Raw genomic sequence first — 24,195 nt, 5'->3', positions numbered from 1 at the left:
TTGAATGAAGATCTTTTGGCTAAAATAGCTTCTTTCACCTCCCCTTTTAACCATGCCGGTAATCGTTTTGCCTTCTTTCCACCTTTCTTAATGTGTGGAATACATCTGGATTGTGCTTCTAGAATGGTATTTTTTAACAATGACCACGCCTCTTGGACATTTTTTACTTTTGTAGCTGCTCCTTTCAGTTTTTTTCTAAAAAATTTTCTCATTTTATCAAAGTTTCCCTTTTGAAAGTTTAGCACGAGAGCCTTGGATTTGCACACTGTTCCTTTTCCAGTCATTAAATCAAATTTGATCATATTATGATCACTATTGCCAAGTGGCACAACCACCGTTACCTCTCTCACCAAGTCCTGTGCTCCACTGAGAATTAGATCTAAAATTGCTCCCTCTCTCGTCGGTTCCTGAACCAATTGCTCCATAAAGCTATCATTTATTCCATCCAGGAACTTTATCTCTCTAGCGTGACCCGATGATACATTTACCCAGTCTATATTGGGGTAATTGAAGTCTCCCATTATTACTGCACTACCAATTTGGTTAGCTTCCCTAATTTCTCTTAGCATTTCACTGTCCATCTCACCATCTTGACCAGGTGGACGGTAGTATACCCCTATCACTGTGGTCTTCCCTGATACACAAGGGATTTCTACCCATAAAGATTCAATTTTGTATTTAGTCTCATGCAGGATGTTTATCCTGTTGGACTCTATGCCATCCCGGACATAAAGCGCCACACCTCCTCCCGACTGCTCCTCTCTGTCATTGCGATATAATTTGTACCCTGGATTTGTCAGAGGCATACCTTCATATTCCCTTCCGTCTGGAGCATTGTTTTTCTGTTTTTTGCTGTTTTGTGTTGACATCAGTTTAAAGTGCTGCCTTTTGGGTTGGCCACCATGCCCAGAACCTTTTCCAAAGTTATGGTGGTAGTTGTGGCAGTGTTGAGAGAGGTTGACATTCTGGTTCACCCTTACTTAGACGATTGGCTGATTCAGGCCAAGAGTCTGGAAGAGCCTTCAGGTCTCACGCAATGTGATCACCTTGCTACAGGAACTAGGATGGGTGGTGAACTTGGCCAAGAGCAATCTAAAGCCTTCCCAGACACTAGAGTATTTCTGTGTTCGGTTTGACATGAAGCAAGGCAGGGTGTTCCTGCCGAAGGGCCATATTCAGAAGTTGATGGCGCAGCTGCTACTATTGACAAATACGCTTGACAGTGTGGTCTTATCTACAGGTGCTCGGTTTGGTGGTTCTCCTGTTTCCGAGGGTGAGTCGGCACACCTTCATTGAGAGGCTTGGGGACCCCCACTACCCAAGCCTGTGCCCCTTCACCCTCTTATTAAAGAAAAGGAAATTATCAGGTAAGTAGTAATTTCTCCTTCCTTAATTGTTCAGACCTTGAGGCTGTTGAATATTGCAGGAAGTAAAGGGGACGAGGACAATGTTTCTGCCAAAGATCTTATGGCATTTGAGGAAGCTTACAAAGGCCTTTCCTCTTCACAAATCTATCAGAGAATTGATTTCTTCAGATTGGGGTTTTCCTGATGCCAACTTCAAGATGGACATGGCTGTAGTGAAGCTTTATCTTCCTTCTTGAGGGGGAGAAGTTAAGAGCTCCTCTAGTAGTTGCTCTGGTTTGTGCAGTCCCAAGGAAGACCACCATTCCAATAAGGGGGGAGATCTTAAGGATGCTCAGGATAGTAAGATTGAAACTCTGCTGAAACAGGGCTTGCTCTAAAGGTTGCGGTGCATAGTGGTATTGTGGCCAGGATAGGTCTTCATTTATCTCAGCTCTGTGGGAAATTGTGGGGCAGAGCTAGAGGTAGAAGCTCAGATGGGAACTGGGTACTACCTTCTTATCTGACATCTCATGATCTTGTCCATGCCTCTACTCAAAATATGGCTTTGATAGTGGCAGCTCACCATCTCTTATGCTTAAGAATTGGGTAGTGGATTCAGCATAAGATTCGGTTGGCTAAACTTGCCTTTCAAGAAAAATTTGTTTGGGAAAGATCTTAGTCTAAGGGCCCCAGGTTACCTGAAAATATCCCTAAATGGGCTGTTCATGATGCACTAGACTTAAAAACATGATAGCAGAAAAAGATCATATGGCTTAACTAATTTGCCCCTTCCCACCAACTGTTCATCTTTATAGTCCTTTCTGCTCCCTCAGAGATCCTCTGTTTCTTCCATGTTCTTTTTTTAAATTCAGATACTGTCATTATCTTCCCCTGTATGGGGAGGTTCACATGCACCCACTACCCTCTCTGTGAAGAAAAATTTCCTTAGACTACTGCTGAGTCTGGCCCCTTTCACTCTCATCCTATGACTTCTCTTTGCACAGAAATCTTGAGAGGTATTTAAATGTCTTTTTATCATATTTCCTCATCTCACCTTTTCTCTAAGGTATACATTAGTGTGTCCCCCATATTCTTTATAATGCAAATCAATGACAATTTTAGTAGTCACCTTTTGGAGCGATTCAAAGTGGGTTATAACCATTTGAAGGTGTGGCCTCCTGAACTGTACACAGTATTCAAAATGAGGTCTCACCAGGGATTTATACATGGGCAATGTCACCTCCCTTTTTTTTTTTTTCTGCTCACTATTCTCCTTACACAGCCAAACATCTTTCTGACTTCTGTCATTGCTTTATCTGTATAGTCACCTTAAGATCATCAGATTATTATCCCCAGATCCCTTTTTTGTGCTTAAAAAAGTCATCCTCTATACTGTATTACTTGCTTGGGTTTTTGCAGCCCAAATGCATGACTGCATTTTGTAGCATTAAATCTTAAATCATTCCTTGAGCTTTGCTAGATACTGCATGTTTTTCACATCTACCCTGTTACAGGTTTTGGTATCATCCACAAAGACAAACCTTTCAGCAAAGTCATCCCTTTAACAGATTTCAGCCCTTTCGAGATCCCAAAAGAGGTGACAGAGATGAGAACTCAAGGTAGGGGGTGGGGGTTGCTGTTGGTACTCATTCCCAATGAAAGTGTATGGGTCCAGCCTCCAGAAGAGTTAATGAGCAATAGTATTTCAACCTTTTACTGTAGGTAGATTCAAATAATACAGACTAGTGGTGCTGGAAGTTGTAAAAGGAGGACCAGAGTTTTCCTGTACTACGGTATTTCAAACACTTTTATGATGTAATTCTGTTTTTCCCTGCTAAAGAAGAAAGTGAGGGAGAACATGGAACAATAGTACAATTTCAGAATCACAATGGGAGCAACAAAGGTATTCAATTTACTTTGAGGGCCAAGAGAGAGTGGAGGAGTAGCCGAGCAGTGGGTTACGAACCAGGGAGACCAGGGTTCAAATCCCACTGCCACTCCTTGTGACTTTCCCAAGGTCTGTTTTCCCTCTGATTACCTCAGGTACAATCTTAGATTGCAAACCTTACAGTACCTGTTTTCAAGTCCTACGATACTTGAATGTAATCTTTGAAGTGCCGAAAAGCGGAATATAAAATTCAGATAAAATCTTGTGGCCTATTCTGGCCTTGAAGGTTTCTTCATCCAAGATACTAGGATAAGTTATGGTGGCTATAAGACAGGGGAGGGGTTTGTCTTCCTTATTTGGATGTAGCTCATGCCAAATCGGAGACTTAGGTGGTCACTGCCATGATGGTACAGATGTTGTAGGCATTGGGCTGGGTAATCAACTTTTGTCAAAAGCAAGTTGATTGCTTCTCAGACTCTGGACTATGTGGAAGCTTGGCTTGACACAAGAAGAGGGTGTGAGTATAATAGAAGAATGGATCCTTGAGCTTCAGTATCAAATCTGTCAGTCTTGGTGTCCATGGTGGCAGCACTGGATTTAGTGCCCTGGGCAAGGGTACACACAAGATCTCTTCAGAAAGCTTTAGATCAAGGTGATTCCATCAGTATCAGATATCCTGATGAGGCTTTAGTTATGAGAAGATCAGATCCAATGTGACATGATGTGTAGTTGAAAAGTCAACGTAGTGGATCTAGAATCATCTATTTGGATAACTGTGGTAAAAGATACCAGTCTCTGATTAGTGAGCTCATTGAGATGAGGTAGCTTAGGGGACTTGTCATTATTGTCCACCAGTCAGTTGGAAACTAGCAATAAGAGCACTTCAGGTCTTTACTTCCTCGCTTAAGGGACAGGCAGTCCACATTCTCTTGACAATGTGTCTGCGGTGGCATATGCAAATCACTAAAGAAGAATCAGAAGTCTTCAACTTGCCAGAGGCATAGAGCTGTTAAGGTAGACTGAAAAGCACTTAAAAATATTGTTGGCACATATAGCAGGAGTAGAAAAAAAGGTGGACTGTTTGTACACTCGGGATTCAGGATATTGCATGCTGTTGGAGGCAGCATTCTCACAGACAATGTCTACCAGCAAAATAAAAGTAAAAGCTTTTTTTCAGCTGCAGGAAAGAGAAGGGGGTTGGTCAAGCTGGATGCCCTGATTCAGAAGTGACCAGTGTGAGCACTCCTATGTGTTTCCTCCTTGGCTCTTGGCTGGCAGAGAATATTGAACTATCAATATCGGGTGACTCAGTGGCTCCCACCTGGCCCAGAAGAGCCTGGTACACAGATTTGATAAGGATACTTCTGTTGCCAGGGGTCCATCTATACACAAAGGGCCATCTTGGTTTTCTCTTACAGCATGACCCTTGAGGGCATGTTTTGAATAAAAAGTAATCCAGAGAGAGTAGTTTCAAGTCTCCACATTTCTAGCATATGTTAGTGTGTAGGGGTTTTGCACAGAAAAAGGTTTGGCAGCAAGTAGAGCTTTGTTAGTGTCTATCTTGACTTTTTTTTTTTTTTTTTTTTTTTTTTACAACAGGGCTCGGAAAAGAGCTTAGTTCTGAATTATATAAGTACACAAAGCTTCTAGCCTCACACTCAGATGTGTCAAGATCCCTAAGAAAGTGGGTGGGCTTGAAGCATATTTGGTCTCCTAGGAAAGAATTGGTTCCTGCCTGAGATTTAAATTTGGTCTTAAAATCCTTGAGTGGTTAACTGTTTGAACGGATTAGAGAAGTGTCTTTCAAAGATCTTAGATTGAAAAGTGTTTTGGTGGCAATCTGTTCAGCCAGGTGAATTTCAGAACTGTAGGCTGAGAACTATCTAAAATTTTCAAAAAAGGTGACAGAGTATTCGTACAATTCCCTCCTTTTGTCTTAAGGTGGTTTCACAGTTCCACCTCAGACCGTGGTTATTCCATCCTTTCAAAAAGGAAGCCGATCTGAAAACCTATGAGCAGCTTCATCTGGATTTCTGCAGAGTACTGAGATATCTGATGTTAACTAATGGATTTAGAAGAAGGGATCACTTCTACTGTTTGGCGCTAGAAAAGGGGAAACCATGTTAAAGGTGTCTGTAGTGTGATGGATTGAGATGATAGATTCGTCTTACATAGCTAAAGGTTTGTCATTGCTAAAAAAAAAAAAAAAAAAAAAAGGCCAAGGCCCACTGGCGAGCTTCATTTGGCTTCAACTGAGATTTGCCAAGTGGCTACATGGCTGCCTTGCATTCTTTTGCAAAGCATTATCAAATCTTTTGAGCCAGAGAGGATGTGGCTTATGGCTCTGGTGTCAGTTTCCCAGCCTGATGATAGATAGCTTGGGTACGTCCCATGCATCTGGACTGGTTGGGTGAAGAGGAAGGAGAAATATATACCTGCTAACTTCCTTCTCCTGAGTCCAGCCAGACCTGGACCCTCCCAGATTGCCAGAATTGTTTGGTGTTTTGCAGGTATTCAAGCAGATTGTTTGGATCCACGATGCAGAATCTAGACTGTGAGAAAGCCATGGTTGGCTCTGAGCTATCTGTTTCATGGCAGTTGTTGGATTTCCTTAGTTCAGGGAATTGTTTTTCTTGGAAGCCCTTTAGTTAGGATGGGGAATGGAATTAAATTTGATTTTGTAACAGGTTATAATGGCAGACTGAGGTTAGGTTGTATAGGGTGACATCAGCAAATTTGTTCTGTCTCCTGCTGATAGAGGAGCATTAACCCATGCATCTGGGTCTGGCTGAACACAAGGAAAAGGAAATTATCAGGTAAGAATACATTTCTACTTAACTGCATCTTGTGCAGACATTAAAATAGGTTGTTATAGTATGTATACAAGCCCATTGCATGAAACGATGGATTTTAATATTGGCTACAAAAAAATATGTAAGGTATAGAAGCTTTATATAGTTGAAGATAACTTGACTGACAAATACATCTTTGTGATGCAAACCTTGATATTTACAGGCACTATTGTTTATGTACTGGATGTTTTCTATTTTTAAACAAATGTAGGAGCACTAAATTTCCTTTCATTGTGGGGGGCCTCCTTATTTTTTTAGTGCTTAGTAGTACTACTATATGTCAAACAGTTGGGCTTCAATGTATGTATTCTTTTCTCCTATTCAGGTGGAGGAATGGGTGCTATGAATAGCATGGCGGGAGCAATGGGTATGGGAATGGATAGGATGGGCTCTGGCTTTGATCGAATGGGAGCTGCCATGGACATGGACCGAGGATTTGGAGCATTTGGATCTGGTGGAGGGAGAGAGAGATCTAAAGGCTGCCAGATATTTGTCAGAAATGTAAGCATAAGAACTGAATTTTAAAGAGAAATTTTGCATGCTTGTTGCTGCTTTCTGTATGTTAATGTAATTTTTTTTCCCCACCCTGTAACAGCTTCCATTTGACTTGACATGGCAGAAACTGAAAGAGAAATTCAATCAGTGTGGTAAGTAATGTAAATTTTTTTACGCAGAGTAGGGTTGCCCTAGTTCAACAGGAATGCCAAATGAGAATTGTAGGTATTGTGAAGTCTGGTCACCAGCCAAAGCAGGACATTACTTGGACAATGGGATTCAGATGAGTTTTCCTACATTTTTCTAAATTTCCAGAATTCAAAAAATTTCAGTTTGAATTTGCTTCAAGAAAATTAGGATTTTATCTAAGTGGAATGTGTAAAACAAAAGTTACAAGCACAAACCATTTGTGTTCATTTAGGTTTGTATTTTTTTATGCATTTTGACGAAAGTTGGGAAGTGCTGATGGGCTAGTTAATTCTGTTAGTCCAAAGGCACGAAAACTTGTCTGCCAGTGGACGAATCGAGTTACAGTTTGGGGGAATGTAAACTATGGCCGTAGGGTCTAGAAAATGACCTTGATCTTGGTAAGGTAATTTTGAATAATCAAAGCTGGAACTTGTTCAAGATCCAAAAGTGCATGGTTTCTCCTCAGACAATAAGCAGAATGGTAGTTTCTCAAACCTGAGTGACATTATCGGATGGAGCTCGGCATAGAACCTTTGAACAATGACCCACTGAGTGTGCATCTGTGGCTGCTACCCCTTATTTTCTATGGAGCCTGAAGATCGCAGTTCAGCTCTCTGTCATAGCTGCAGTAGCAAATGTTTCTGGAGCTGCAGGGCCCTGTGGCTTTCTTCTTTGTTTTTACAGCCTGTTTGTCAGGTTGCATAGGTCTGGTACCTCCAGGGCAGCTCTGGTTGGCTTTTGTCTAGTCTTCAAGTCATTTATTTGCTTTGCTTATTTTTCATCTGTGACTGTGGCTTAGATTCAGCCCCCTGTGTGGCTGGGTTAGTTCTGTCATGCCCTTTAATAAATGGTCATGTTGCCTGATGGTAAACGAAGGTATGTTGGATTGCTCCCTATAAAAAAAAATGACTACAAGAGAACGTAGTTCCCTGTGAGAACATTATAGAAGCTTTTGGAAGTCTTAGCACAACTAGTGGACATCAGTGTGGGAGGCATCAACATTGAAGAATCCAGGACTGCAAAACTTGTCTATGGTACATAGACATTGGGGCATCATTGACCATACTTCCCCTGCTGCTACCTGGATTTCAAGCACCAGAAAGCATTAAGATGCATCTACATTGGATCAATGCACAATGCCAGGAAAGGGGATATTCTAGAAGCATAAATCTGCTGCTCTTCCCTGAGGAATTCCCGTGGGGAGAAGTTTATTTTCGCCATGGCTCTGGGAATCACTTCAGTGGAGGAGTAGCCTAGTGGATAGAGCATCATGCTGCAAACTATGGAATCCAGGATTCAAATCCCATCGACACTTGTGACTGCGGGCAAGTCACTTTATCCTCCATTGCATCAGGTACAGATTTAGATGGTAAGCCCTGTAGTAACCTGAATGTAATCACGAAAGGTGAAATATAAATAATTATTTAAAATGGTTATCATTTTCAATGGTCTAGATGACCTATTCCTCTGGTGCACAGAAAGATGTGGCCTCTCCGTCACCAAGTACAGAAAGACCACAAATTAAAAATATGGAGACACAAACTGGAATGGAAACCCAAAAAAGCCATTCTGCATGCAGTACAAAACTGGAGAAATGGAAACAGAAATATAGCACCAAGATCTTCAATAATGCACCAAACTAATCCACACAGTTACACCTGCATTATGGCATATACTCAAATGGAACAACCCTACCTATAAATAGGTAACACTAGAAATATTAAACCAGGCCCTAAATACCCATACACCTCCAATTTGGAAAACAGAAAAAGCCAAGCTTCTTAGTCCCACACAGAAATAATTGTAAAACTATATGAATAAATGTTTCAAAACAGTTGATGAACAGAACATCTAACAAAAAATTCTCCAAACACCAATAAAATATTTCAAAACAGCAGACCATTCACATAATACCCAATAATTAAAATGGCAGTCAATCGAGGAAAAATGAACTTAAAAAGCCACCTTTACTTACCCTCTCCAGCAGTTCTCCTACTGTTTCCCTTGGAGACCACACCAGAAGCAGCAGTAGCTCCTGAAGCTGTCCTCATGGTTCTCTTCCTTAGGGACCACAACAGTCTCGTCTCTCTCACACATACACCCACCCACCCCCTCAGGACCAGTTTGTCTCTCACACACCAATCTCCCCAACTAGTCGTGCTCTCTCTCTCTCACTCACAGGTCACCTCCCCGATCTCTTACATGCAAGCTCTGTCACACACACATGCCCCCCCTCTCACAGCCAGCCAGAAATATGCTCCATCTCTCTCGCGTGCACACTCACAGAAGCACCCTCCCCCTCTCATGCCACTCACACACCCACCAAACATACACACGCACACCTTCCCTCTCTCGCGCACACGCCATACATACACACAGCGAAACCCCCCCCCCCCCCCCCCCCCCCCCCCCAGCTGAACAGCTCGTCTTTGGCTCCGCCGGCCTGGTCTCTGGTGGTGGCCAGTGGCTCCGGTCTTTGGGTTTTTCGGCCCTGCCTGTTGCAGGTAGCATGCGACACACCTCCCGGTGCGTACCAACACACCAGTTGAGAATTGCTGCTTTGGTGGAAGGCACATCAAGGAGCTATGCTTGCTTGCCTGCCTAGCTGTTTATTAGCGCTTCAGATACCAGTACATATGGGATCTGATGAAAACCAAAGAGTAGTTATAACAGCTTCTTCAAAACACTGTAGTTTAAGATTATTGGACAAGGTGCTGGAGTAAGGAAAATGCATGATCTATACGATCTTTGTCATTTGAATACTACATAATAGAGAATCTTTTGGACAACAGGATCAGGTAGGCAGTGGCTTGGTATAAAGGCCACTGCAACTCCAGACCCCACCATCCATAGCTAGGGAGCTTGCAGTTGGGGTGCCAAATCAGGGAGGAGATGCTTCCTGCTGCCCCCTTGTCTCTATAAGAAGCAGGCTCCTTAATATTGCCCTGGAAAGCAGAGGGCTCAGAAAACTACAGCACAACCAAGACCTGGTGAGGGACTATGCCCGGATTGACGAAAACATAGCCCAGATTCTCACAGGACAAGCAGAATGGTAGTCCTCACACATGGGTGACATCAGGATGGAGCCCAATCATGGAACACTTTTGTCAAAGTTTCTACAACTTTGACTGGCACCTACTGGGCATGCCCAGCATGGCACCAACCCTGCATCCAGCAGGGGTCCCCTTCAGTCTCTTTTTTTTTTTTTTTTTTCCGCGCAGCAGTAGCTACGCGGGTTAAGGAACTCTAGAGATTCCTGACAGGAATTTTCCTCACGGAACTTTCAAAATTTCAAAAAAAATTCTACTCCATCTTTTGTCCCCCTATCAATTTCCGTATTCGCGGTCGTAAGGTAAGGCTTTACCCTCAGTTGTGGTCAATGGCCGGTAGGCCCCGTCAAGTTTTCCCTTTGGGGCCTATTGGCCATCGACCGCATCGCAGCTAAATTTTTGTCAAAGCAATGGCATCTGGTTTTCGTCGGTGTCCCGATTGTCCTCGGACAATGTTCATCATAGACCCGCATAGGGTTTGTGGTTGTGTTTGGGGTCAGACCATGACATCTTAACTTGCACCAAATGACACCGAAGGGCCGTAAGGCCCGCTCAGAGAAGATGGAGTTTCTTTTTCAGGCAAAGCCACGGACTCCATCGAGCGCTTCGACATGGTTTGAACCAGTGCCAGCGACCTCTCGCCAGCAGCGGGATACCGGTGCTACCCACCCGGCACAGACTACTCTGAAGGCGTTGACTTCTTCCTCTTCGGCTCCAGAGAAGGACCGAGATGAAAATTGTGAGAAGCGTCGGCACCGCCATCATAAGGCTCAGTCCGCCGATCCAGGCAAGCCCTCGCTGTCGACAGAGCCACAGAGTAAGAAATCCCGTCCAGATAAGCCCCCATGCTCCTCTGTGACTGGGTCACCGAGGCGTTCCCCACCTTCATTGGTGCCGGGAGCCACGACTCCACTTTCACCGGTGGACCCTCCGGCTACGCCAGCGCTGCCTCCTACTCCGGAGCTGGGGTTGCATGCCCCAGGCTTCCGCAAGGAATTGGATCGGATGATCCAAGAGGCCATCGGAAAGGCACTAGAGGGCTTCCAACCTACATCGCGGGCACAGATTCCAGCTCCGGTCACTGACCCGATTCCCACAGTGCTCGCACCGCTACTGGGCAGACTGGATGCGTTGGATCGGTGCCCTTCCACCGGTGGAACCGAAGACACCAGTATGTCCAACGCCTTCCACCCAGGTTCTTTTGTTGTCAGATAAATGCATAGAGGCCGGAACCTATACCCGAATCGTCTGGAGTCTTGCCACAGACTCGCCCACCGGTTCCATCGGTGCCTATTCTGCCATCGATGCCGCATCGTCCTCAATCGGTGCCTCCTCCGGTGCCTAGACCTGATCCCTCAGGAATAGCACCATTTCTTCCCTCCTGGAGATCCCATGGGAGCCGGAGACCAACCGTACGATCCTTGGACTGATGATTCTTCCCAAGATACTGATGACCTGCCTTCAGAACCATCTCCCCCTGAGGAGAGAAGACGTTCTCCTCCAGAGGACTTGTCCTTTATTAATTTTATAATGGAAATGTCTGAAGCCATATCATTCCAGCTTCAGACACAAAATGCTGGAAGTGCTCCAATTTGTAGACGCAATTCATGTCCATACCTGTTCATGAAGTTCTTCTTGACCTACTGAAGAGGGAATTGGGAACCGGTGAACCGAAAAACAGATGCCACCTACCTGGTGCAAACAGCCCCTGGTTTTCAGAAACCACAGCTAGCCCATCATTCTGTGGTTGTGGAGTCGGCCCAGAAGAAGGCACGTCGTTCTAAGCCTCATTCTTCTATGCCTCCAGGGAAGGAACAGAGGTTCCTGGATGCATTTGGCCAATGTGTATTCCATGGCTCAATGCTTATTTCTCGCATTGCTTCCCTCCAGTTATACATGGTCCAGTATAACAGGCACCTTTTTAAGAAGATCCAGGATTTCTCTGAGACTTTGCCCGACCAATTTCAGGATCAACTCAGTAATCTGGCTCAGAAGGGTCTAGATGCTGGCAAGCATGAGGTCTGCACTGCGTATGATATTTTGACACTCCCTCTAGGGTGTCTGCAGCGGGGATTAGTGCATGGAGGTGGGCCTGGTTAAAGTCCTCCAACCTAAGACTTAGAGGTACAGGACCGGTTAGCTGACCTGCCCTGTGCTGGTGATCTCTTTGGGGACAAAATCCAGGAAACTGTAGCGCAGCTTAAGGACCACCATGAGATGCTACGTCCGCTTTCTTCGGTGCCTTCTGATTTCTCGTCCACCTCCAAGAGGACATTCAGTAGGGACTCTAAGCGGCCGTCCTTCAAGCCACGGAGATATCCTCCTGCTTCTCGAGGTTGCCCCTCCAGGCCTTACCAGAAGGGTCAGTCCAGACAATCCCGGCCTCAGAAGATCCAACCGGGCCCAGCTTCAGGATTTTGACTCCTTGCTGAAGAGCATATGCCAGCCTTCTCTACCATCCGTACCAGTCAGCGGTCAGTTGTGCCACTTCACCAACATATGGCACACAATCACTACAAATCAATGGGTACTCGCTGTAGTGACTCAAGGTTACCACCTCAACTTCCTGACTGTACCGGCGGACTCCCCACCTCGGCAGACGTAGGGATCATCTGACCACTCCTCTCTCCTAGAGGAGGAGGTTTCCACGCTCCTCAAATCCCGGGTGATAGAACCAGTGCCCCTCTCCCAACAGGGGCAGGGGTTCTATTCCCGGCTATTTAAGTGTGCATACACAGAATCGTAGTGATAAAAAAAAAACCAAGGATAGCCTTAACCAAGTACTGTTGTCACTTTATCTATTTCATTGATCTTATTTTTTTAAAATTTGATTATAATTATATTTTGTTTTAACTATTATGATGCTTCTATTGTTATGTTTAGTTTTGTTTTTGACTGCCTTTTATTGTATTTTCATGCTTTGGATACATTGTACACCATTATGGTTTTACCGAGATGACTGTATAGAAAAATTAATTAACCTTATTTCCTCATTCCAAAAAAGTCAGGGGGCATTTGTCCAGTCCTGGACCTCCACGCCTTAAACAGGTATCTACAAAAAGAAAAGTTCAGAATGGTAACCTTGGGCGCTCTGCTTCCTCTTCTACAAAGAGAAGATTGGCTTTGCTCTCTAGTTCTTCAAGGCGAGTACACACACACATCTCGATCACTCCATCTCATCGCAGATTCCTTCGGTTTCTAGTCTGCCCCCGACACTTCCAGTACCGGATACTGCCATTCAGCCTAGCATCCGCCCCTCGAGTCTTCAAGTGCCTCGTAGTGGTCGCGTCCTACCTCAGGGGTCAAAGGGGTCCATGTCTACCCTTTTCTCGATGATTGGTTGATAAGAGCTCCAACCCAAAAGGACGCACTAGCCTCCCTACGTCTAACTCTCCATACACTTCTGTCTCTCGCGTTTCTGGTCAACTATCCCAAGTCAAGCTACTTCCATCTCAAACTGTATCCTTCATAGGGGCGGACTTGAATACCATACAGGCAAAAGCCTTCCTTCCTCAGGATCGAGCTCATACTCATGTCCCTGGCGCAATATCTCCAGGCTCGAGATTATGCAACGGCTCGTCATTTCCTCACTTTGCTAGGTCACATGGCATTCTCGGTACATGTCACTCCGATGGCCCGCCTAGCCATGAGAGTAACACAGTGGACCCTGAAATCAGAGTGGACTCAAGCTTAACATCCAATGTCCAGCATTGTCCACGTTACCAAGCAGTTCTGCCTGTCGCTGGCCTGGTGGATGCAACACTCCAATCTCCTTCAAGGCCTTCCTTTTCAGGCTCCAGAACCTCAGATTACCTTGACGACGGACGCCTCCAACCTAGGGTGGGGTGCTCATGTCGACGACCTGCAGACTCAGGGAACCTGGTCTCCAGAGGAAGCCAAACATCAGATAATTCCTGGAACTTCGGGCGATAAGATATGCCCTCAAAGTTTTTCAGGATTGCCTCTCAAACAAAGCCATCCTGATTCAGACAGGTGGCGAAATGGTACATCAGCAAGCAAGGGGGGGAATGGGCTCCTACCTTCTGTGTCAGGAAGCTGCGCAGATATGGGTGTGGGTTCTTTCCCACTTGATGTACCTCAGGGCAACCTACTTGGTGGGCATGGACAGTGTTCTAGCAGACAAGTTGTCGAACCTTTCATCCACACGAATGGTCTCTCAACCCCTTGGTAGCAGACACAATCTTCCAACGTTGGGGTTATCCACACACAGACCTCTTTGCGTCCATCCACAACCGCAAAATAGAGAACTTCTGCTCGCTCACAGCCGAGGGACGCTTTCGCCCTCTCGTGGTCCAGTGGTCTCCTCTATGCGTACACTCCACTTCCACTCATATCAAAGACTCTCGTGAAGTTACCAAGGGACAAGGGTTTAATGATTCTTAGCTTCTCATTGGCCATGCCAAGTCTGGTTTCCAATCCTCCCAGGACCTATCAGTACACTGGCGCATCCCTCTAGGGGAGGATCCGCTTCTGATAACGGGTGCCTATGCCACCCCAACCTCCAGGCCCTGTCCCTGACAGCCTGGATGTTGAAAGGTTAATACTCCAACGCCTTAACCATTCAGAGTCTGTATCCTGAGTCCTGGTAGCTTCACGAAAGCCTTCCACGAGACAATCTTATCGTTCTAAATGGAAAAGGTTTATGGTCTGGTACACGTCCATGACCATAGACCCCTACACTTGTTCCACTGCGAAGTTCCTGGACTATCTCTGGCACCTGTCAGGCCTGAAAACTTCCTCTGTCAGGGTGCATGTCAGTGCGGTAGCCGCTTTCCACAACGGCATGGGAGATGTCTCTATTTCAACACAACCCTTAGTCACGCACTTCATGAGAGGCTTGCTCCACCTGAAACCTCCACTGCGCCCTTCGGCCCCCGCTTGGTACCTTAACGTGGTCTTAGGACGGCTCTTGAAACCTCCATTTGAGCCTCTCCATTCCTGCGATCTCCACCATCTCACCTGGAAAGTAATTTTTCTTCTCACTATAACATCCACTCAGTTAGTAAGTTGCAGGCATTAGTCACCTACCCGCCTTACACTAAAATTCTACATGACAGGGTGGTGCTCCGCACACACCCCAAATTTTTACCAGAGGTAGTATTGGAATTTCATCTTAATCTTACCTACTTTTTTTCCCAGGCCCCATTCAAACCCAGGAGAACAGGCTTCTACATTCCTTGGACTGTAAACGTGCCCTAGCTTTTTATCTAGAGCACACATCAGCCCACAGGAAGTCCACTCAATTATTTTCTTTCGATAACATAAAATTGGGAAATCCAGTGGGAAAACAGACCCTTTCCTCCTGGTTGGCGGATTGTATCTCCTTTTGCTACCAGCAGGCAGGCATTCCTCTACAAGACCGTGTAAAAGCACACACTATCAGGGCCATGGCGACCTCAGTGGCACACCTCCATTCGGTGCCACTCACTGACATCTGAAAGGCTCTCTCCATACCTTTGCAGCCCATTATTGCTTAGATAAGGCTGGCGGGCAAGATTCCATCTTTGGCCAGTCGGTTCTTCGCAACTTATTTTCAGTTTAACTTCCCAACATTCTTCCAGCGACCCATTCTGTGCTTCAGGATGCCCTCCTACCCAAATCAACCCCTGTTGTTGTGCCTGTTGCATGTCTTTGGGTGCATTTGGTACATTGCTTGGGCATCCTCAGCTCACTATTCACCCATGTGTGAGGACTACCATCCTGCTTGTCCTGTGAGAAAGCAAAGTTGCTTACCTGTAGCAGGTGTTCTCACAGGACAGCAGGATTAGTCCTCACGAAACCTGCCCGCCACCCCGCGGAGTTGGGATTGTTCATGATTTATTATTTTATTTTTCACATGTACTTCTGGCTATACACGAGAATGAAGGGGGACCCCTGCTGGATGCAGGGTTGGTGCTATGCTGGGCATGCCCAGTAGGTGCCAAAGTTCTAGAAACTTTGACAAACGTTTTCCGTGATTGGGCTCCTTCCTGATGTCACCGAAGGAGCTGCAGGACGTCCGAGGAAATTTTATTCATTGCTTTCCTGGCTCAGCGTCTTCTTTGCGCAACCCCCCTCCCCCTGTCGTTATTTTTTCAGGCTTCGCAGTTTTGGGGCTCCCGAGTAATTTTTAGGCCATTTGTGATGCTACGTGGTGTGGCCTGCATAGCGTGCGCAGCTCTCCAGAGCCGGGATTTGCTCCAACTGCCTCTCCGGGGGGAGGGCATGTCGGGGAAAGCGCCGGCCAAATCTGCCCGCAACAGTGGTTCCCGAAGTCACAGAGAGCCTGGGAGACTCAACAGTCGGCAGCAGACCTCAGACCTGTTCCTGCTTAGCGCGGGAACGGAGTCCGTATTGAAAACCTTCAGGGACCAAGAGCAAGCAGTGCTGAGAAGAGGGAATTCCCCTCCACCTCTTTCCCTGCAGCCTGGAGCCTTGGGGGGGGGGGGCAATTTGCAGGTGGACCAGGAGCACTCATCAGAAGAGGACCCTGCTGGTGCCTCGGACAACTCTTCTTCGTCATTCTCCGATGAATTTATTTTACGGCTCCACAAGGCCTTTAACGCTCGGAAAGCTAAGAAACAGGAGAGCAAGGTTTCTAGATCAGCCCCATCGCCCTTGGAGGGTGGCAAGGGCGCCATCTTGTCTCGTAAGCGCTCCAAGTCTCCACTGGGGATAGGGGCCACAAAATGCAAGCAGCCTCTTCTCTCTGTTTTGGGTCCGGCGGACTCTTCATCTTCGGAGCAGTCAGATACGGAGGAGACCCATCTGCAGGATCCTATGGGTCCTGATACAGATCAGGATGGCCAGCTGCAGTCTCCCAAGCAGGCTGGCACACAGATGGTTGAAGGGGATGATCCAAAGGTAGTACTATTGTTCTGGAAGGATGAATTGGGTCCCCCTCATCTCAACTATTCTGGAAGAATTGGGGATTGAGGTACCACAAGAAGATTTGTGGCTGGGAGCTGTGGACCCGGTAATGGTCAAACTCAGGGGTCCAGCTCCATCCTTTCCTTTCCATATGTCAGTTACTGACCTGTTCCGAGAGTGGAACACTCCGGACTTGAGCTTGAAGGTCAGCCGGGCTATGGACAAATTGTACCCTTTACCGGAGGACGCCTTGGACCTCCTCTAGGTGCCCAAAGTTGACGCAGCAGTTTCAACAGTCACAAAAAAAAACCACCATCCCAGTAACTGGAACCATGACCCTTAAGGATTTTCAGGATTGCAAATTGGAGTTGCAGCTTAAAGATTTTTAAAGTCTCAGCTCTCTGAGTCCGTGCCACCATGTGCAGCAGCTTTGCACTGAGACCCAGCCTCCGCTGGGTGCAGCACTTGCAATCCATAGCATCCCTTTCTGAGGGAGAAGCGGTTCAGGCCGGGCGCTTGGAGGCCGCGGTCGCTTACAGTGCAGATGCTCTTTATGATCTACTGCATACTTCGGGCAGAACTATGGTTTTGGCTGTCTCTGCCCGCAGGCTCCTCTGGCTCAAGAATTGGTCTGCAGATGTTTCTTCGAAGACTCAGCTGGGTTCCTTGCCCTTCAAGGGAAGGCTGCTCTTCGGCCAGCAATTGGAGGAATTAAGTCTCTGGGGGAGAATAAAGTCCATAAGCTGCCGGAGGACAGGCCCAGGACGAGAGGATCCTTTCCTCAGAGGTCGAGATTCTGTGGGAATCGCCGTTTTCGCTCTTCACGCTTCGCCAGATCCTCGTCTCGCCAAGGTCCCAGCCGTCAACATTCCTGGAACCAGTCCTTTCGAGGCAGACGTCCTGCCAGAGACTGAGGAGCCCCTCAGACTCATGGAGGCATCAAGTCCGCACGAGGAAGGGAGGCCGGTTCACTCCTTCGTTCCAAAGATAGGGGCATGGTTGTCTTTTTCTAGAGGAGTGGACCAATTTTTTTTAATTTTTTAATTGAATTTCCATAAATTACAATAGTACTACTATTCAGAAAAATCAGACTTCAAATACAAACAGAAATAATTAAAGTATTTATACTCGTACTCTATTTCAAGTGAAAAACAAGTCCGAATCTATAATAAGAATATAGGAGACTAGGATTTCAGAAAAAAAGAAAACTAGCAGTTTAATTGCTGCAGAGTAACCCCACCCTATCATTTTAATGGCCAACCAACAAACAGATTTTTTTAGGAGTGAGTGTCCAGGTACAGATGTAATTGATCCGGTTCAGTAAATATGTATCTTGAATGTTGATGTATAAATCATACATTTTGAAGGAAAGCGCAATTGATATCCGGCACCTCTTGATATCACTTCATTTCTCATAATCAGAAACTTTTTCTCTTCTTACTTGGGTGGCTTTTGTAATGTCTAGCTAAAGGAAGCCATTGTTTCTGCATATCTTGTTCATATCTTGTTGATCGCAAGCGACCTCGTGGGCGGAATGTCAACAGGTGTCGCCGCAGGACATTTGTAGGGCAGCTACCTGGAAATCTGCTCACACCTTTGCCAGGCATTATTGCCTCAATGTCCAGGGCTACTGTACTCCGAGCAGGACTCTGTCCTATCCTGGTTAGGGAAGCTTTGGTACATCCCAGGAATCTAGACTGATCCGGGTACGTACAGGGAAAGGAAAATTGGTTCTTACCTGCTAATTTTCATTCCTGTAGTACCACGGATCAGTCCAGAGTCTCACCCATGGGGAAACGGAGAGTCCGCTCGATGGGTGGTTGTTTCTGCTGATTAGTAATTGTTCTTATGCTGTCTGCCCCCCTTTACAGGGTAAGAGTATGGGCATGGTTTGTTCATTAGGTTACAAGTTTTTCATTCCCTCTGCTCTTCTGGGAGAGGTTTGTTTATAGGGGAAGTTATGGTTTAGCTTTTCTGCTTGGGTACAGTAATACTGACAGACTCTAGGTGGCACCTCAGGGGTATAAGACTGAGTCCGTTAAAACTTCTGTCTCTGCTGGAGGGGAGGCAAAACCCAGGAGTCTGGACTGATCCGTGGTACTACAGGAACGAAAATTAGCAGGTAAGAACCAATTTTCCTTTGCTTACCTGCTACAGGTGTTCTCCTAGGACAGCAGGATTTTAGTCCTCAGGAATCCCACCTACCTCCCCATGGGGTTGGGTTCTCCCTTCGGTTTGTTTTATTTTTTGCTCGTATTTTGCTATTTTACGAGACTGAAGGGGGACCTAGCGTGGATGCGCAGATAGTAGCAGGCTGGGCCTGCTCAGTCTGCTGGTCAAAGTTTCTAGAAACTAACATCCTGCTGTCCTAGGAGTACACTTGTTACAGGTAAGCAACTGTGCTTTTCCTTTTTTGGTTCAGGGCAGCTTGAAGCTTGGGATTTCCCATATGAGGGGACTGCCATTCTGCTTGTCTTCAGAAAAAATTGTTACTTGTGACAAGGGTTCTCCAAAGACAGATGGATGTCGGTCCTCACAAAACCCTCTTGCTTCCCTTTGGCATTGGTTCCTTTAAGTCTTAGCTTTATTGTGGATTGAGGGGCCCTGTATGGGGGATGTGGTGGAGTGGCCAGGACTTTGCATGCCCAGTGGGGCATGCTCAAATTTTCTGGAAGCTTTGTCAGTTTCATGCCAGGCTGCATCTGGTGCCACCTATGTATGAGGACTAACATCCTGCTGTCTTTAGAGAATCCCTGTTACAGGTAAGCAACTCCACTTTCATTTATATTGTATGGTATGACAAATAATGAGGCCAAATAGACTTTTAAAATATGTATTTCTATTGTCTTTATTTGGAATATTTTAAACCTAAAACTATGCATTATATAATAACCTGCTAGAGCAGTGCCATTTCAGTATCCATGGAGAATTACATCCCTTGGCCATGACAAAGTTTCAGGCAAACAATTCCTGCAAACCAGTTTGCTAGTAGGATTTTGGAATAGTGCAAATAGCACTGATTATTAGATAAATGGGCCAGTAGGACATTTTGCAAAGTTTTCACTATGGATTTCTCTTCCCTCCTACAAGCTGCAGGAAATTTAAACATTTGAGTTAAAGATGTGCCATTTTAAAATGCAAGAAAACTGACTTGCAGGATTCTTGTACTTTTTATTTGTTCTGCTTTATCCTAAAACTTGAACTCTGGGCCGCCATAATTTTTTGTACAGGAAAATTCTGGAAACCAAAATACATTGCTAAAACTTAAAATACAATCAAAAAATTCTTGTTGCAATTAAGTCTTCAACAGAAGAACTCTTAATGGAATGTTTCTCCTTGGCAGTTGAGTTTACCAGGACATAGTTATGGCAAGAGTATATAAGTTGCCCAACTCCTCTGAATCTGTGCCTGTCCCATTGCTGCACCTTGGCGTGGTGGAAAAATTAACTTGTCAATTTTGCTGCTTTGCCAAAGGCATTCTAACATGGCTTGCCTTGGCAGGTAAAATGTCTGACACCACATATTTTGATCCCTGCTATTTTATGCTGTGTGCATCTCTGTAATACAGAAGGACCGTGTGCAATTAAAAAAGGAAGTCTCATTACTATCATTTGTCTAAGCATTTGTTTAAACATTCTATTTTCAGGTTTCTTGTTTGAGAGCTAGGTATGGAAGATTATGGGCATGATTTATCAAACTGAATTACTTTGTCACTATTAACTGTTTTAACAAAATAACTGCTTTTTTTTTTTTTGCACTGGTTTTCTATTTCATAAACTATAATTCCAGAGAATTTTGTTTAAACTGTTTTCTGAACAGTTTACAGATTTCTTGCTTTGGGCTGGCTCAGGTTTGCATCATTCTGTAGTTATGGGAAGGAACTGAAAGAGGGCTGCAGGCCTATATTTTAGTGCTGCTTAAAACCTAGAGAGAGGCTGCTAGTCCTTTTGACTATCTGCTAATGTGTACATGTATAGCCTTTATATCAGAGGTGGGATGGAAAAAAAGGAAGAGGAGCTAAGAAACAATACTATGCATCTACTCTTTTTTTTTTTTTTTTTTTTAACCTCAAGCTTCATATGCCTGTAAAAAGGCAACTTCCCTAGCTAAGCATTCCTCTGCTTCTTCTGAGGGCAGAGTGCACTCTGTCATTGGCACAGAAGTTGTGGTGATTAGTGACCCTGTCAGAATGCATAACGAAGGCTGCGGAGAATAAAAAACAGAAAATACAAATTCAGCTTTTCCATAATTGCACTAAGGCAACTGCCATGCTAGTTCAGCAGTGTCTGTATAAGGTAGCTTCAGAATAGCATTTCAAGCTTCTGTCTTATCTGCCCTCTTTGATATGATATCAAATATCAATAGAAAGATAATAAGGTCCCCCAGTTTGTTAGCAAGTTCATGTTTGCAGTTTATTTTAGATTAACAGCATTACTAAAGAACATTGCTATTGTTAAATCTGTTTCTACTGAACAGTGCATAGTCAAATATACACATGACCACCTTAGGATGCATCTAGAATTGGAATTCCACACATGGTTAGGGGTTGTCTGTATGGCACAGAATGCTGTGGCTAAAAATGGATAGGTAAATGTATTTAAAAAATTGTAAATAAATTGCTTACTTAGAATCTGGTAGATTGTGTGTTTGGGGGGGTGGGGGCTTCAGGATCATGACATGATCCTCTTTATCCTCCCCTTGCCAGCAAGGAGGCGAAGATGCTGAATTTCATTTACCCAGGGGCACATAAGATGTAAATCCAGGCATGGATACTCTGGTTTCTGATGCTGATCATGTTTGACAGGTCTTTGATGTACACTGCATGCAGTAGAAATGTCTGTCATTGCATATTTTGATAAATATCTATTTCAAATTCTCAACAGTGTCAAATGTTATGATTGCTTCCTCTCTCCCTTTCTTCCCACCCTCAGATCTTTGTTTAATTATCTAATCTTTCTTTCCAGGACATGTAATGTTTGCAGAAATAAAAACTGAGAATGGGAAATCGAAAGGCTGTGGCACCGTCAGATTTGACTTGCCAGAAACAGCTGAAAAGGCTTGCAGAATAATGAATGGCATAAAGATCAACGGCAGAGAAATAGATGTACGCTTGGACCGCAATGCATAAATCAAAACTACATGGTCATGAACATTCCCATATCTTTAGGTTCTCTTTCCTAGTAAATCATTTTTAGTAACAGTGTATGCTTAGAGCTGTAAAAATGAACTTTTAAGTCCCACCAGCCTTTTAACAGTATAGTGTTTAATATACTGTAATTTTGTTAACAATCTTACTGAGTTTGGTTTTTAAAGACAATGTCTCTGTGGTCATTCAGTTTAAATGAATGGTTATACTGTTTTTAATAAAACAAAAAAAAAAAAGAGAAATGCCATTTTCTCACTGTTACTTTCAGATTTCATAGTGAGATTTGTTTCGTGCTGTTTCAGTTTTCCCAGCTTATATTGACACGTAGTGTAAAGAATCTTTCATAAAGTTTTTGTTTTATAAATGGATGGTAGTTGCATATTTATTCTAAATCTAATATGGCATTGTTCAAGAATTCTGTATGTTCTGAACGTAAATGGGATTTTGGGGTTTCACAGATGAGATGAAGAGAAAAAACATCTTTGGCTGTATTTTTTTCAAATTCATTATCAGATTTTAGTCTCCACATGCTCGTATTAGATTGCTTCCTATAATGCCCAGCTCATATAAAATTGATAATGAGGCAAATACCAAATACATTACTAGACAAGCTGCTCCCAGCTTTTTATCGAGTTTCCAACTGTTTATATGAACTGCTAGAAAAATGAATACAGTTGAGATAAGAAGTGAAATAGTAGTATAAGTTAATCCACTGCTGTTTACTTCTACAGGTGATGATTTGTTGATGAAGACTGTTTTAATAAACCAAGGAAGTCCTAAGCATAGCATATCAAATACGTTAGATCCCACAATGTTGGACATTGCCATATCTCCTTTACCTAAGGAAAACAAAAGTGAAAGCTATTATTTAAATGTTTCTAACCATATACATAAAATGTATGTAGGTAACATATGACTGGTTAAAATGTGGTACTAAAATGGCACTGTTCTTAAAGATACTACAATTTTTTTAAATTGGCTTCATTTTGTACTTATTTTCTACTAAATACAAAAGGCAGTTTTGATGGCTTTTTTTCAATAGATAAAATCCTGGATAGCTTTTTTATTTTTAAGTGGTAGCATTTCATTTTAAGTCTTAAACTTTTATATTATTCTTTCAACAAGCTTAGCAGGAAACACAATGCAGCAGTAATATAACAAGATGGGTGGTGGGCAAGGAAGGGTGATAGCTGCAGCTGAGAAACTTAAAGATGGTGAAGCTAGGAGATGCCCTCACAGCAGTGTAGACAGGAACAACTGGACAAACAAGGTGTGACAATGGCCTTTTTTCTTGGGACATCTTATGTTACTATGTAAAGGAAAGGGGAAAAGTTTCCATTTAAGGAAATTCTAAATGTGCAGTAACACTTTACAGGCCAGAAGTGAATATTTTCTGAGCTGGCCATCTATCATTTTTCAACATGAGAAGAAAATGACCTGTGCTTTCTTTTTAGATGTTTAGTAGCTCAAGAATTTTGTGGAATTAAACTCTAAACTGGACTTAACTTGAAAATTAATTCATAAATTTAAGAGGTAGATTTTAAAAGCCTTGCGTGTGCAAAAACAGCTGCATATTGGTGTAAGTGGGCCGTGCAGGAACTACATGAATTTTAAATAGCTGGAGTGTCCAGAAAAAGTAAATGGTCCAGGGCGTGAGTGTTCCAGAGGCAGGACCAGCACTGATGCGCATAACTCCTAATTTTCCTCAGCCAGAGGGCATATGTTATGCACGTAACTTTGCTACAGCTCCTCAGTAGGTGTTGGAGTCTGGTGAAAATAGAGAAAGAGAGTGCCTCTTTATAGGGGTTGCCTGATGCTCAATATATGAATCATTGTAAGGGGGCACTTTGATTTGGGTGTTATCTGGAAGTGATGTTGGAGTTTGTGGGGTAGAGTTACAGAAACAGGTATTCATTGTAAAATTGACATTAAAGAATTTTAGATCTTAGGGGTGATAAATTCTAACAAGAGAAGTCTATTTTTACATTGCAGTCTCTGCTAGCTGCAGTGTACAAAGCAACTCCTTTTCATCACTTGTAAGGACTAAAATTCTTTAATGATGTCAATTTTATAGTGAATACCTCTGAATGTTTCTGTAACTCCACATCCCAACCCCACCTCCTGCAAGCTCACCCCAACTCAGTGCCCCTGTACAATGGTACATATATTGTCAGGCTGAGCCTTACAAAGTCTCTCTCTCTCAAGATAATCATGTAAAGGCTGCAGCCATATGTGCATGAAAAGTATTTTAAAACCTACTCATATATGGCTGGCTTTTAAAGCAGCTGCGCATGTAAAAATCATTTTAAAAAGGGCCTGGCCATGTGTGTAAGTGGCGATATGTGCATAATGGCTGGGA

General features: G+C 44.1%; 2 protein-coding genes across 2 annotated transcripts in view; one reads left to right on the top strand and one right to left on the bottom strand.

Moving 5' to 3' along the window:
• Positions 1-22,202, top strand: part of MYEF2 (myelin expression factor 2) — a 127,287-nt gene extending 105,085 nt beyond the window's left edge. The window contains exons 15-17 of the mRNA XM_029575726.1: positions 6,412-6,587; positions 6,682-6,733; positions 21,655-22,202. Coding sequence (XP_029431586.1) covers positions 6,412-6,587; positions 6,682-6,733; positions 21,655-21,818 — 392 coding nt within the window. The 3' untranslated portion in view covers positions 21,819-22,202. The remainder of the gene's footprint in view (positions 1-6,411; positions 6,588-6,681; positions 6,734-21,654) is intronic.
• Positions 22,203-22,291: 89 nt separating this feature from the next.
• The window catches only part of SLC24A5 (solute carrier family 24 member 5), a 38,363-nt gene continuing 36,459 nt past the window's right edge, over positions 22,292-24,195 (bottom strand). The window contains exon 9 of the mRNA XM_029575729.1: positions 22,292-22,675. Within this exon, the coding sequence (XP_029431589.1) occupies positions 22,353-22,675 (323 nt within the window). The 3' untranslated portion in view covers positions 22,292-22,352. The remainder of the gene's footprint in view (positions 22,676-24,195) is intronic.

Source organism: Rhinatrema bivittatum, chromosome 13, assembly GCF_901001135.1.
Source record: "Rhinatrema bivittatum chromosome 13, aRhiBiv1.1, whole genome shotgun sequence".
Lineage (NCBI taxonomy): Eukaryota > Metazoa > Chordata > Amphibia > Gymnophiona > Rhinatrematidae > Rhinatrema > Rhinatrema bivittatum.
The sequence above is the reverse complement of the archived record's forward strand: the minus strand, read 5'-3'. Positions and strand labels throughout refer to the sequence as shown.